The sequence below is a fragment of the Phocoena phocoena genome, chromosome 9 (assembly GCF_963924675.1).
Source record: "Phocoena phocoena chromosome 9, mPhoPho1.1, whole genome shotgun sequence".
Classification (NCBI taxonomy): Eukaryota; Metazoa; Chordata; class Mammalia; order Artiodactyla; family Phocoenidae; genus Phocoena; species Phocoena phocoena.
The window spans coordinates 3,003,960-3,017,656 of record NC_089227.1 but is presented as its reverse complement, the minus strand read 5'-3'; the positions used below and the strand labels follow the sequence as shown (position 1 = coordinate 3,017,656).

Genomic DNA, 13,697 nt, shown 5'->3' with positions numbered 1-13,697 from the left:
ATTCTGAGCAAATCCCAGGGCTAGTGTTGCCAGAATTCGGACCCGCCTGTCTTTCCAGAGCCATGGCTCTCACCGTCCACACACTGTACAGTGCCTGGCAAGCCTGGGTCTCAGGTTTTCTTCATTAATGGCAGGAGGGTTTGGAGTAAATTATTTCTTTTATTTTTAAAATTTTTATAAATTTATTTATTTGTTTTTGGCTGCGTTGGGTCTTTGTTGCTGCGTGCAGGCTTTCTCCAGTTGCGGTGAACGGGGGCTACTCTTCGTTGTGGTGCGCGGGCTTCTCACTGTGGTGGCTTCTCTTGTTGCGGAGCACAGGCTCTAGGCGTGCGGGCTTCAGTAGTTGTGACACGCAGACTCAGTAGTTGTGGCTCGCGGGCTTAGTTGCTCCGTGGCATGTGGGATCATCCCAGACCAGGGCTCGAACCCATGTCCCCTGCATTGGTAGGTGGATTCCTTCCCTGGCAGACCACCAGGGAAGTCCTGAGTCAATCATTTTTTAAATGATTTCTAAAGCCCTGTGATGCCAGATAGTCTACACATGTCTGAGAGCAAAATACTAAGAACGGAGACATTTAAAGTTAAAGTGAGTCTTTATTATCTACTTAAAGGAAAAAACATGCATATGTGTGTGTAAAATCTCAATAGAGAATACGCTTAAAAAGATATCATTTTGGCTGAAGTCAATGAGGGAAAGTATCCTTCCTTGTTTTAAAACTTTGGTATTTTAATGCTCTTTCAACGTGATAACTTTGTTTCATTTTGACATTATTTATTCTCCTAACCAAGTAGTTCTGAAAATACCTTAGAATCACCTTAAGATCTAGTGTAACAATTGGATTCTTGGGTCACATCCCCAAAGATCCTCATGTGGGAGGGCAGGGTGTGGCCCAGAGCTGTATTTTCCAGGGCACCTGGTGGTTCTCTGTCTGGAGGTCACCACACCATCAAGGGAAACCTTCTTTTAAACCATGAAGTGAGATGTCATTATTGTTCACCTTTTATGGATAGGGAGTGAGGTACTTGGTGAGTTATTTTGACGTGTGTCCAGTCGATCAGCAGTGCAGTGGTAAACTGAATTTAAAAGTAGAAATCCTCAAAACCTACTGAATTAATTGGTTTTCGGAGCTAATTGATCAGCTCAGACCCCCTGCTGTTTTCATATTGCATCTCTTCTAAGCAAAAGAGATGCTCTGGGGAAAAAGACAAAATGGAAACTCACACTCCATGAGTCATGAATTTCAAAACTGTGGTTGTCAGATCTGTGAGCACTGCTTAGGGACTATTTTAGAACAGCTTTCAGGTTCCTAAGAATCATGGCCGCGGATTACAGCTGTTTACGTAGACGCTGCTGCCCTGAGGGACGGCCAGGCTGGCGTGGTTCGCCTTAATAATTGCTAAGGACAACTGTTCTGTGTGATGCTGCTGTCACCTGCAGATGACGGGGGTCCTGCTTCTATTCCAGGCAGAGCAACTCAGGCAGCCGGGGGCAGACAGCGATGAGGATGCCTCCAAGTCCGCACTGGGAAGGGGCTCGAACGTGAGTACTAACACCGCAGGGGCTTCGTGCTAACCTCGTGGGGCTTCTGGCAGCTTTGCACCACCTTCGGGGAAATGAAATTCTAGATTAGTTTAGTTGTTTTTTGTTTTGTGGGTTTTTATAAACTAGATAGTTGCACAAAGCGTCACGGGGCTTCTTTTTTAGTTGCCCGTGGTACATTCAGAAGATGAGGAATGTGTTACTTTCCGAATGTGTTAGTTTCCAGTTCTCCAGCCCCAGCCGGCGTGATCGGGAGGGCCCTTCATTAGAGTAACTGAGTTACACCGTCTGAAACCACTTCCCTGAATTCTCAGGAGCAGCTGATGGTTTTGGAGCCACACAGCCTGTTTCCTAAATTCTGCAGCCATACGTTGAAAGAATTTTTTAAAACTTTCTGTGCCCTCGCATTTCAAAGTTGGCATACAAAAAGCTTCTTCATAATTTTAAATACTTGAAGGAAAATATTTCATAGCATCTTATAAATATTGACATTTTAAATGTATCTAATAAAGTTTGATACGATCACTTTAAAAATCACATAGATACATAGACAAACCACAGAGACAAACTCTTCTATAACAATAAAACATTTTGCATTATTATTCTTTTTTCTTGATTTCACATTTCTGTACTGGTCCCATGTAAAATTGTATTCTATTCAATATATATTTTGTTTTTAAAAGTCTGTTTTAAATAGTTGAAATGAAATGTGATACAAAACAAGAATATCTATCTAAATTAGATTTTTAAATTTCATGTGATCATAAAACTGTGGGTAGGGAAATACTCTTCTAGATTGAGTTCTTATTACAATTGCAAATAAATATAAACAATATAAATATATTAACAACTGCTGATATATAATTGTTGAGCGTGAAAAGGAAACCTTTCTTGAAAAGATATCTTTTAATAAGATGAAAGGTAATTTTTAAATTTATTCCATATGCCCATTAATGAACATAATTTATGGATAAAACCAGAAAAGCTTCAACATTAGTTGTGTGACTCTTTCTGTTTTTATTGGTTTAAACCCTGAAGAAATATTTTACATAAATAAGTACAAGAGGATGAAAAAAGTTCCTGCTGTAACAGTGCCTTTCAATTCTTTGAAGTCCTTCTGGTCAATCACACAGTGACCTATTATCAAATATTATTTTGATTGATCTTTTATCTGTACCTGACTAGGTTCTCATTTAATTGGTCAATAGCCAAGATTTGGAAGCCATTTGACTTGCCAGGGGGATTGTTACTCAATCACACGAAAGTTATTGACTTCTGGGAGGTATAAGAAAAGCACTTTATCAAGATTTCTCAGATAATAATTGCACTCATTACTCAGAGGCACGTTCTCTTTTTTTAAAATAATGTTTGAAGACATCTCTCCCAAAGGAACAAACACAGTAGAAATCAAATAATATATGTAGTGAAAAAAAATTTTTATTCATAAAGTATAATATACATATAAAGAAGTATTATCATTAAGTGTGATATAGTTTCTGAGATTGTATAAATTGTTTCTAGATACTTAAAGTAAATCAAAATGAGCAATTTGACATCATAACTCTTCATTCATGTTATATTTTTCAGAAGTCTCAAGTTAGAATTACATGTGTCCCAGCTACTGATTTTACTAACATGTTTATCTGAGCTAAGGGATAACAAAGCTGACCATTTTTAAAAATTGAGGTATAATCAACATACAACATTATATTAGTTTTAGACATACAACATAATGATTTGATGTATGTATATATTGCAAAAGGATTACCACAATTAAGTTTAGTTAACATCCATCCACCCAAAAAAAAAAAAATTGTGACTGTGTGTGCTGATGGATGTCACAGGCACTTTCTAAACCTAATATATCATCAGTAAGTTTTGAGGAAAATGACATATTGTCAGTTTTCACTGAGGAAATTGACATATTGTCAGTTTTCACTCACTTTTGCCAAAATAGTGTTTTTTAGTGAATGTTAAAAATCTCACCCCAAACTTTAAGTCTATTTTTGTCAGGATCTTAGGTTTATAGATTTAGCCCATTCGATTTATGGAGAATGTCTGCCATATAAATTAATTAGCAAAATGGGCCCTTATTGTCCAATCAAAAAGCCAAATCACATTTACTTTTGGTTAACAAAAAAAGTCAAGTCATATTTTTAATTTGAGTAAGTGTGTTAATATGTATCCTCCTGACAATTATCAATCTCAGTTCTGAATCTAAAGGTAGCAACTATGGATTCTCAGTTTCTCATCTATCACTTTAAAAACATAGGCGTTTAATGCCCTGGACTTGATGCTGTTTTTCCCTTTTGACTCCCATATTTTAATGCTCTTTGAAAATCAGCTCTCAACTTTCCTGACAACCAAATCTTGCTGGTTTCCAATAAGAAGGATTTAACTCGTGGTGGGAACTCAGGCCGGGCTGGAGCCTGGGGTGACCGCAGCTCGTCCATAGAAACGCATGTGACCAGTGTTCTCATCTGACCCCAAATTAACCTGAGTACAATTACATAATGAGAAGGTCTCTTCTTCAGCTGTATAATCGTCAGCAAGTCTTTCCTTACCGTAACCACATCAGCAATGCTGCTTCTTTGCTATAAAACAGACTTAAACCCACTGAGAATGGTTTAAAATGTCCGCCGACTCAATTAGTCTGTAAGGCTTATCTTTTGTCAGCCTCAATTTTGGCCACAGATTGTTGGAAAGTGTCTTCTAATATTTCACACACTCTGCCAGCAAACTTTGTGTCTGAGTAGAGGATCTGTTCAACTACCCTGAAGGGCTTGACCCCTCACGCCTCTTTGGTTATTACAACATGCCAGGAGTTATTACTTTTTCTACAGCAATGGATGGTAGCATAAGTTTTGCAGTGGGCATTGCTAATTTGTGTGAGATTTTTTTCTTACAAATGCAGCCTAAGAACACATTCATGACGTGATAGATAGATAGATAGATAGGTAAACCTAGGCCAAAAGTCCATAGGAAACATCCAAAGCATTTATGAGGAAAATCATAAAATTCTACAAATACACACAAAAGTAGAGTTGTGCAAATGGAAAGACGGCCCATATTCTTAGACATGAAGACTCCGCATCATTATGTCATCAGGTTTGTTGTAGAGCTAAGTGAACTGATTACACAGAGCAGTTTAAGGGAAGCAGGAAAATCATTGAATACAGATATGGAGTGGTCTCTAGGAGGTTTGTTTGTTTTTTTCATTTTTTAAAATCACGTGTGACTTTTACTAGAAATCAAAGTCAATCAAGGAATCTGCAGTGTGGTAGGTTAACTGTTCACCTGGAAATAAGAGTTTACTGGGTTTGAAGGCCTAGGGCAGGATAGCACTTAATAAAATAATGCTGGCCAAAGAGGACGATGCCCACAGCTGCCACTACCTGCCTGCCTGTGCCAGGCCCGTGCTTAGTTAAATTATCTCATTTCATCCTCCCCACATCCCTGTAAAGTAGGTGCCGCCTTCCTTACACGGATGCAGAAATTCCCAGCTTCCCGAGGCCAAGTGGCTGGTCAAATCCGTTGATGTCTGCTTATGTTTCCCAGTGTTTTATGTTCATGTTTATATTTCTTCATGTCTGTGACGTCTGATCTATGTTTGAGATTATGCTTTCTTTTTATCAAGCAAGTTGGTGACATAACATTTCTTAAGAGCGCTGCTCCTGTTTTTATAAATTCCCCCAAGCCCTTGACTCCTAGCTGAGGGCAGGCGTCTGCCCTTGAGGTGTAAAGCTGAGCTTTTATTCCCAGGCAGCAGAGGGGGCCTCTCTGTCTCCCCTTTCTTCATCTGTATGACGGGCATAACGCCATCCACCCTGCAGCACCCTTGTAAGGATTAGCAATTATAGAGCTCGGCTAATAACTTAAGGAAGCATTCTGAAATGGTGAGTAAACTGGATCAGAGCTTCATTAGAAACTTTCCAGATAGTATTGTTATTTTTCCTTGAGAAAATGCAACTAGTTTCTTATATTTGTAACCTGAAGAGTCGGAAGAGAATAGATCCGCATTTAAAAAAAAAATTATCCTAAGGTATGTAGGTAGTCAGATAGTAGTCAGATCTTTCCTGGAAAGATTAATGTTACGTAAACTAACGTTTAGTCTATTCCAAGATACATTTTCATTTTCTTAATCAAAGGACCCTTGAATCAGAGTGAATATAATCACCTCACGAATAATTTCAAGCAGTTTTCCTGGAGTTTGGCATTTTCCGGGAAACTGTCCCTTCTCTGAGCATGCGTGACATCCTACAGATCTGGACCCTGAGACGCATGGAGGGAACGTGGTCAGGGTCCACAGGATGTGATTAGCGGTGAGGTGGGAATGGTCCTCAGGCCTCAGTCTCCATCCTCTGCTCTTTTCCTAAGACACGAAGACAGCAGTATGAACTCTGCACCAGATGCACCAAGACACCTGAGCTCATTTGTAATCCAGCACACAGAAATGCCACACGCGCAGAATACGGTAGCATCTGGTAAGGTGGTCAGTAATGCTCTGGTGTAGGAAGAGGAGGACCCGAGTTCTTAATCTGCTTCTGGTATTAACTCTGGGATTTTGGGCAAATTGTAAAACGAACTGTAGTGACTGACCTTTTACAGGCCCCTGGCCTTCATTTAAATGCTATAAATTTGACCAATCTAAAAATGTATCAATGTGAGCCATACCAGATACCATTGTGTTGCTTATTACCATTGTTCTAGAATCTTCTGGTGAATGATTTTTAAAAAGCATTGCCTCAATTTAAAAAAATCATCTGGGGCCATGTTTCCCCTGTTCAGGCAGTTATGGAAGGTTTCCGTCATCCTAGAAGTTGCTCACCACGTTCTGAAGTGATTCTCCACCCAAAGCCTGAATGAGCTTTTGGGGTCCAGGTTGAAATGTCCCCGCAGAGTCACCTGGCCAGGATGGAGGCGGCTGCTGTATTGAAGTCCTTGCCCTTAGGAGCCCAAGAAGTTGAGAGGGATGCCCATCAGTAACATGACACTTTCAGAAGAAGTTATTAAAAACTAAGTTGTAAAGCAACCTCCATAATTTAGTGCCCTGAGTCCCATGCTCATCAGAGGTCCTGTATTTCTCCCCAGCTTGCACGGGCCTGTTAAGAATCCCGTCCGAAACTGATGATAAAGAGCTGGCCCCCCCTCAAATGCGTGTCGTCAGATCCGCCACAAGGGGGCAGTGTTTTTCCAGACACAGCTAGTCCTGCTGAAACCCCTGGCCTGACAAAGCTAAAATTTGCTGTTTTTTGAGCATTCACAAAATCGAGGGATGAGCCACGTTTGGGATATAGAACTAATTTTTGTTATACATCCATTTTGAAGAGATATTTTAAAAGTCTAACGTATACCTTTCAAAAATGGTTTATATTCAAGATTATAAAATAAGTACCATATGGAAGGTTTTAAATGGGGAGTGAGGGAGTCACGTGGAATGCCAACAGCCCAACACCATTTCTCGTCACTTTGTATGTTCTCTTGAGCCTTTCTGGTGCCTAAGGCCAACTGTGATGTACACAGTGCTGTGCTTTTTTCCTTTAGCATCATGTCATTTACAATTCGCTCTGGTACACCAATGGTCTTTTAACTTTTTAAAGGTTGTATGTGATCATCCAGGAAGAGGGGAAAGTGTGGCTTTTGTTTCTCTTTGCTTGAATCTGGATTCTGCCTTTAGCACGTACAACTCTGTGACCTTTACAGCCTCCCCTCCCCCATGTGTGCAATGGGTTTGTCATCATCACACCCAGGGCTCCGGGCACTCGCTAAGCTTCACCACTCTGCCCCGTTACTTGTTGCTTTTTTTTCTCTGGAACTATAAATAATGAGAGGACCATCTTCGTCCCCAGAGCCCATATTCATCTGGGGACTTTTCCTTATAATAGAGACTTGCAAAGGAATTAGGGAATCAGAGGGTGAGACAGTTTTATGGCTTTCAAGACAACATATGTTTCCACGTTGCTTCCCCAGAGGGTGGTGCCCTCAGCAACAAATAACAGTACTTATAGCCACTCAGTTTTTCATTTCAGATCCAGTGTCTTGGATATGAAACTTCTATCAAAGAGTGGAAAGGACACAGACCCAAAAATGTAATTTAGAAAAATGATCCTAAACTTCTTTGCATACCTATTTGCCCATTCACAGTAGTTTTTAAAGTTTTCATGTCACATGCTCTCCAGCGCAAATCTGGAAACTGTCAGAGGAAGGTTTTGTTTTTAAAGCCTCGGGAATTTTTATCCAAAACACTGGATTCTTACAATGGGAATAATATATTCTAACTAGAGCCTAAAAGGTTGATTGAAGGGCCTCATGCCAATACTTAGTTCTCAAAGTGAAAAGAAGAAATGTAGACGTTTAACCTCTTGGCTGAGGTTTCAATGTTTGTAGGGAATGAGCGGTAAAAAACGTCCCTTTCAAAATATTGATTTTCCTTATTTCCCTTAAAGCATGAGTATCTGTTTTTTCCTAATGTCTGTATTTCTTTTGTGACCTTCTCCTGCGCTTGGATGGACAAGCAGAGATCCGTAGAATTGCAGTTGCCTGCACACGGCTTGGTTGAGTGAGCGGCATTCAAGTTGCTTCTCAAACTAGGTAGCAGAGAGAAGCAGACCCCCAGCCCCTCCGTGCCCTCTCCACTTGGGGAAAGGCAGCTTATCATCCCAGTGGCTTAGCCCCAAACCTTGGACGCCCCCTTTGCTTCCTCCGTTCTCCACTCTCCATCTGCCATCCAGCTCAAAGGCCACCTGCTACCTTCAAGAATACATCCCGAATCCCACTGCCTCCCTCTTCCCCGTGGTCACTTCTCCTGCTGGCCTCCCCATGGCCTCTCTCCCAGCCTCGTCCCTGGCCTCCTTTCTGGCCTCACTGCTTTGGGTGCAGCCTTGTGCACTTAGCAGGCAGAGCGAGGCTTTGTGAAGGGGGATCCTGGCCAGACGCCTGATGACCACTGCGGTGATGGCCTCGCCTCACTCAGCCTGAGACCGTCCACCACAACCTGCCACCCCCAGGCACTCTCCCCACCTTCTCTCATCTGGGGAGCATCCCCCAGGATTCCAGACAGGGTATTCTGGAGTCTCAGTCCAGACTGACAAGTGGTGAGCCTGGAGCCTCTCCGGGTGTGTGCATTCAACTCCTCTCAAATCCTTGCCCACCTGCTTCATTGCATCCGCCCCAGCGCTGTGCTTCGTTTTCTTCCTGAGCGTCTCTTGGCCCCTGAGCTCCATGCTTTTCTTTTCCAGCTTCTCCCAGTTCTTACAGGCGGTGGCAGTGCAGCTGGGGCTGCCACGTGCCACGCCCCCTCTGTTCCAAACACAGCAGGCCGCTTGCCTCTCTCCATCTGTTCGCCGAGCATCCTCCAACGACTGCACGTGTGTTCGAGGCCCTGCCCCAAGGTGACCTGTATCGGATGCCGCCCGGCCTGGTTTGCCCACCCTGGAGCCTGGGGTCCTCCTGAAGGCCCCACCCCTGGCCTCCTTCTCTCCTGGTGTGGTTTGGGCTGGATTTCTTCTCCCTTCACTGTGGCCTTTGCTGCCTCTTCCCATCTTGTCATATTTTCTTGATGTCTCCATCTGAAATGTGCCCCAGGTTGACCTCGATTCCTTCCTTTACTTCCTGCGGAGCTGACTACAGGTCTGCACTCCTAGTGGTAGTGGGGAGGCCCTAACTTCCCTCTGCCACACAGGTCAAGGCTCCCCCCTTAGACACAGAACCCGCTGTCAGGGCCTCTCCCCTTTGCAAAATGTTGGTGTAGTTCCAATTTATAAAAGTTGCAAAATAAAATAAATAGTCATGAGTCAACCACCCACGATTAACAGATGTTCACGTTTAGCCCAATTTGTCTCATGTCTTTTTGAGAATTTCTAAGAAATACGACAAATGGAGACACAACTACCTCTAGAACCATAGCAGACCCCTTTCCCTTTTCCTTCCCCAGGGATAACAGCCCTTTTGAAGCTTTTATATTTTAAAAATACAGTAAATGGTTATATGTTCATAGACAGTGCACAGTATGTCTGTCTGTTTTAGCGATGTATGTAATGATTTATTTTCCCAAGTCTGAATCTTTTTAAAAATTGTATTGAAGTATAGTTGATTCTCAATGTTGTCTTTAATTTCTGCGGTACAGCAAAGTGACTCAGTTACACATATTATCTATTCTTTTTCATCTTCTTTTCCATTGTGGTTTATCACAGGATGTTGAATATAGTTCCCTGTGCTCTACAGTAGGACCCTGTTGTTTATCCATCCTATATATACTAGTTTGCATCTACTAACTAACCCCAAACTCCCAATCCTTCCCTCTCTCTCCCTCACTCCCCCTTTGGCACCAAAAGTCTGATCTCTGTGTCTGTGAGTCTGTTTCTCTTCTGTAAATAAGTTTATTTGTGTCATATTTTGGATTCCACATATAAGTGATATCATATGCTATTTGTCTGCCTCTGTCTGACTTACTTCACTTAGTATAATTTCTAGGTCCATCCATGTTGCTGCAAATGGCATGATTTCATTGTTTATGGATGAGTAGTATTCCATTGTCTGTATGTACCACACCTTCCCAAAGTCTGAATCTTCACTCATAGAATAAGAAAGGTTAATGTTGAGAAAAAAACAGACAAGGAAGGACAGACGGTGGGTGGGGGTGGGAAGCAAAGGAAGAAGATGCAGGGTGCCTCACACAGTAATCCCTCTCCCCTCTGCCCCTGCCCGAGCCCTTCTCTGGGCAGATTTCACCAAGGCTCTGCGGTAGGAGACCAGGGGGCCACCGGACACTTGGGCTACAGCAAGGAGCCAGGCTACGCCCTGCGTTCAGGAGAGACACACACAGGGGTGGCCCCCACCCCGCGCTACTCAGACTCCAAGCGCAAGGGCATCGCAGGGCCCTGGCTCCTGGGTGGAGAGGTGGAGTCGGGCTTAGAGAGAAGCACACAGAGCGGAGGGACAAGTAGGGTCTGCGCTGGGACCAAGTCTGTGAGCTGGTCCACAGGGGACGTGGGGAGGTTGTGCTGCCCGCAGAGGGGAGGGGCCAGGTGCTGCCGGGCGTGTGCGTGTGCAGGTGTGCGCGCGTCGAGGGCAGTTTGCAATGGCTCTAGATTGGAAACACACTGAATATATGACTTCCTGCTTCTCAGTGTCTGACCCTCAGTCTGAGGTGAGAAGGACCAGAGCTTTCTTCTCATCTTGCGGTCGGAATGATGCCCATATTTACCTGGTGAAGAACGTTTGCTGCCCCAGATGACACATCGTGCGTCTATAATTACATCGTAAGCGTAACTCTTGAAGGACAGCCTCCAGTGAAGCCTAAGGCTTGCTCGTGACGGTTCCTGCTGGGTGACCCTAGTGAGCTTGGCATCTCCTTTTGGAGGACGCTGAGATCAGCTTTCAGGAGGCACCGTTCAGGAATGTCGCCACCGAGCTTCAGACTGAGTTAATTTGATAAACTTGGACAGTACCTACTGATTGGATATGGGAGATAGAAAAGGGAGAAAAACTAAGAAAAATAAAAAGGCGAGAAAGGAATGTTTTGCCTCCCTGGCTCACATAAAATATATGACATAGATATTGATAGATATTTGATCAGAGTATTTGGTTAAAGTATAAAAATACATATTTAGTGATATTTCCTAAGTGGTTTATCTTTGATATTTGTTTCCTTTAGCGTGATGGATTTCTGTCATCTATTGTCTGGGTGATTTTCTAGCTTTTTATAACAAAGATACAAGCAAATCATAAATGCAGATGGTTATGAAGGTTGTTCCTTTGAAAATACCATGATTTACAGAAAAAAAAAATGTGATTTTCACCTGCATCTGAATCTCCTTGCCATCTCTGTCTTGGTGTGAGGTGAATCCCATGTGGTTGAGTGGAGGTTGGCAGAGTGGATGCTAGCATCTTCATTACAGGTGACACAGGCCCTCCCCCATGTAAGTCACCATAATGGGACCTAGAACAGATTCTAAACAACTCATGGAGTAAAACTTAAGTAGTACCAAGCAGATGTAGTGTTCCTCCATTCAGACTCCCTAAGACAGGCGTTTACTGGTCTTAGTTGCCAGTCTGTTCAACACACACTGCGTCTTTGGTATCTGGCTCTGAGTATTAATTTATGGGGAAAGAGGTTGAAATCTGTACAAATGAAGCTGAGAGTACATGAACCGTGCAGTCTTTTCATTACCAAGGAGAGCTGTCTTTAAGCTCTATGAGGGCAAGAGCCATTTATCATTATCATCATTATTATTATATTTTCATGACTCTATCCCTAGCAACTAGGGCGGTGCCTGGAACCAAGAGGAAGGACCTCATATGTGCCCACTGAGCGTGTGCATGACGTGTTCAGAGTACAGCCAAAGAAAACTGATTTCTGGTTCATTTTGTTACTAGAGACAAACATTTAGTATAAGCAGAGTCAGGTTACACACAGAAAAAAGCAAGTTATTAATGCTGAAGTTTTTTGTTGTTGTTTTTTTTTTCCCTTGTAAATAACTTTCAATAAGTTGGCCAATACAAGAACTTTTGTTTCTTTTTAAAACCCCACATTTATTTATTTATTTTTGGCTGTGTTGGGTCTTCGTTTCTGTGCGAGGGCTTTCTCTAGTTGTGGCAAGCGGGGGCCACTCTTCATCGCGGTGCTCGGGCCTCTCCCTATCGCGGTCTCTCTTGTAGCGGAGCACAGGCTCCAGACGCGCAGGTTCAGTAGCTGTGGCTCATGGGCCCAGCTGCTCTGCGGCATGTGGGATCCTCCCAGACCAGGGCTCGAACCCGTGTCCCCTGCATTAGCAGGCAGATTCTCAACCACTGCGCCACCAGGAAAGCCCAGTGCTGAAGTTTATATCCCAAGTTGCGCAGCTCCATAAGTTTTATGCAAAGATTTTGAATGATTCCCTCCCTGGAAAGAGGAGAGTAGAAAGAATTTCAGAGTAAGAGATGATGTTCCACACTTCTCTTGGCAGTTTTGGAGAATTGTTGCTGCCCCCTCCTCTCCTTGACCTGCACGTGTCGGTCAGGGATTGGGAGAACCTGGCAGGCATGCCCATGGCCACCTTTCCAAACACCTGCCGGACACCAGCGCTACCCCCGGCCCAGCCTGTTCTATGACACACTCTGTCGGAGAGGGGGGTGGGTGCTCCACGGCCCTTGTGAGTCCCTAAGGCAGAGGTGAGAGAGGAACTTCACTTTAATGTTGCAGCTGAGTCAAAACAGTATGGATTGTTTGGTTACAACGTCGCGCTGAGGTTTTGCTTCCTCCTGTGGACTAGCGCCTGCCCCACGGGAACTGTGAATGACGTCAGCTGTATGGTACCTGTCGTCTGACGCTCTCCAAGCCCCTTCCTGTCTTGGCCCCCGTGATGCTACCCAGGGAGCAGCAGGAGCCCCTGCAGTTCCCCAGAGGTGAGGAGAACTTTGCTCTGCTCTCAGGTGCTGTGCCGAGACCGGCATCCCCCGCCGTCTTGAGGATGTAGTGCTCTACCCGGGCTGACGTCTGAGGAGCGAGGTAGAAATAGTATTGGGGGGATTTACTTTACTCTTGAGAAACTGAGACTAGAAGTCAGGGTGCTGTGGTTACAGATGAGAAGATGCGGACCATGTGCGTATCGATTTGCTGTCAGATAACTCTTGGAAATCATCCTCTGGCTGATGCAGAGCCAGCAGGACCCATGAGTCAGGTGAGCTGAGGGAGGTTGAGTCTATTGCCTTGTTCCAGAGTAGAATAAAGCTACAGAGCCATTTCTGAGCTGGATGCAGCCAGCTGTGGAAAACCGCATGAAGGTTTCTCAAAAAATAAAAGTAGAACTACCATATGACCCAAAAATATCACTTCTTGGTATTTATCCAAAGAAAACCAAAATACTAACTTGAAAACATATATGTGCTTCCATGTTCATTGCAGTATTGCTTATAATAGCCAAAATATGGAAACAACCTAAGTGTCCATCAGTGTATAAATGGATAAAGAAAATGTGGTACATATATTGAATGGAACATTATTCAGCCATGAAAAAGAATGAAATCTTGCCATTTGCAAGAACACAGATGATGGACTTTGAGGGCATTATGCTAAGTGACATAAGTCAGACAAAAAAGACAAATACCATATGATCTCACTTATATGTGGAATCTAAGTAAATAAGTAAACATACAAATGAGCTCATAGATTCAGGGA

The 13,697-nt window shown here is 43.3% G+C and overlaps 1 protein-coding gene across 1 annotated transcript in view; it reads left to right on the top strand.

Moving 5' to 3' along the window:
• COBL (cordon-bleu WH2 repeat protein) overlaps positions 1–13,697 on the top strand; it is a 177,704-nt gene that overhangs the window by 34,441 nt on the left and 129,566 nt on the right. The window contains exon 9 of the mRNA XM_065884338.1: positions 1,466–1,540. Within this exon, the coding sequence (XP_065740410.1) occupies positions 1,466–1,540 (75 nt within the window). The remainder of the gene's footprint in view (positions 1–1,465; positions 1,541–13,697) is intronic.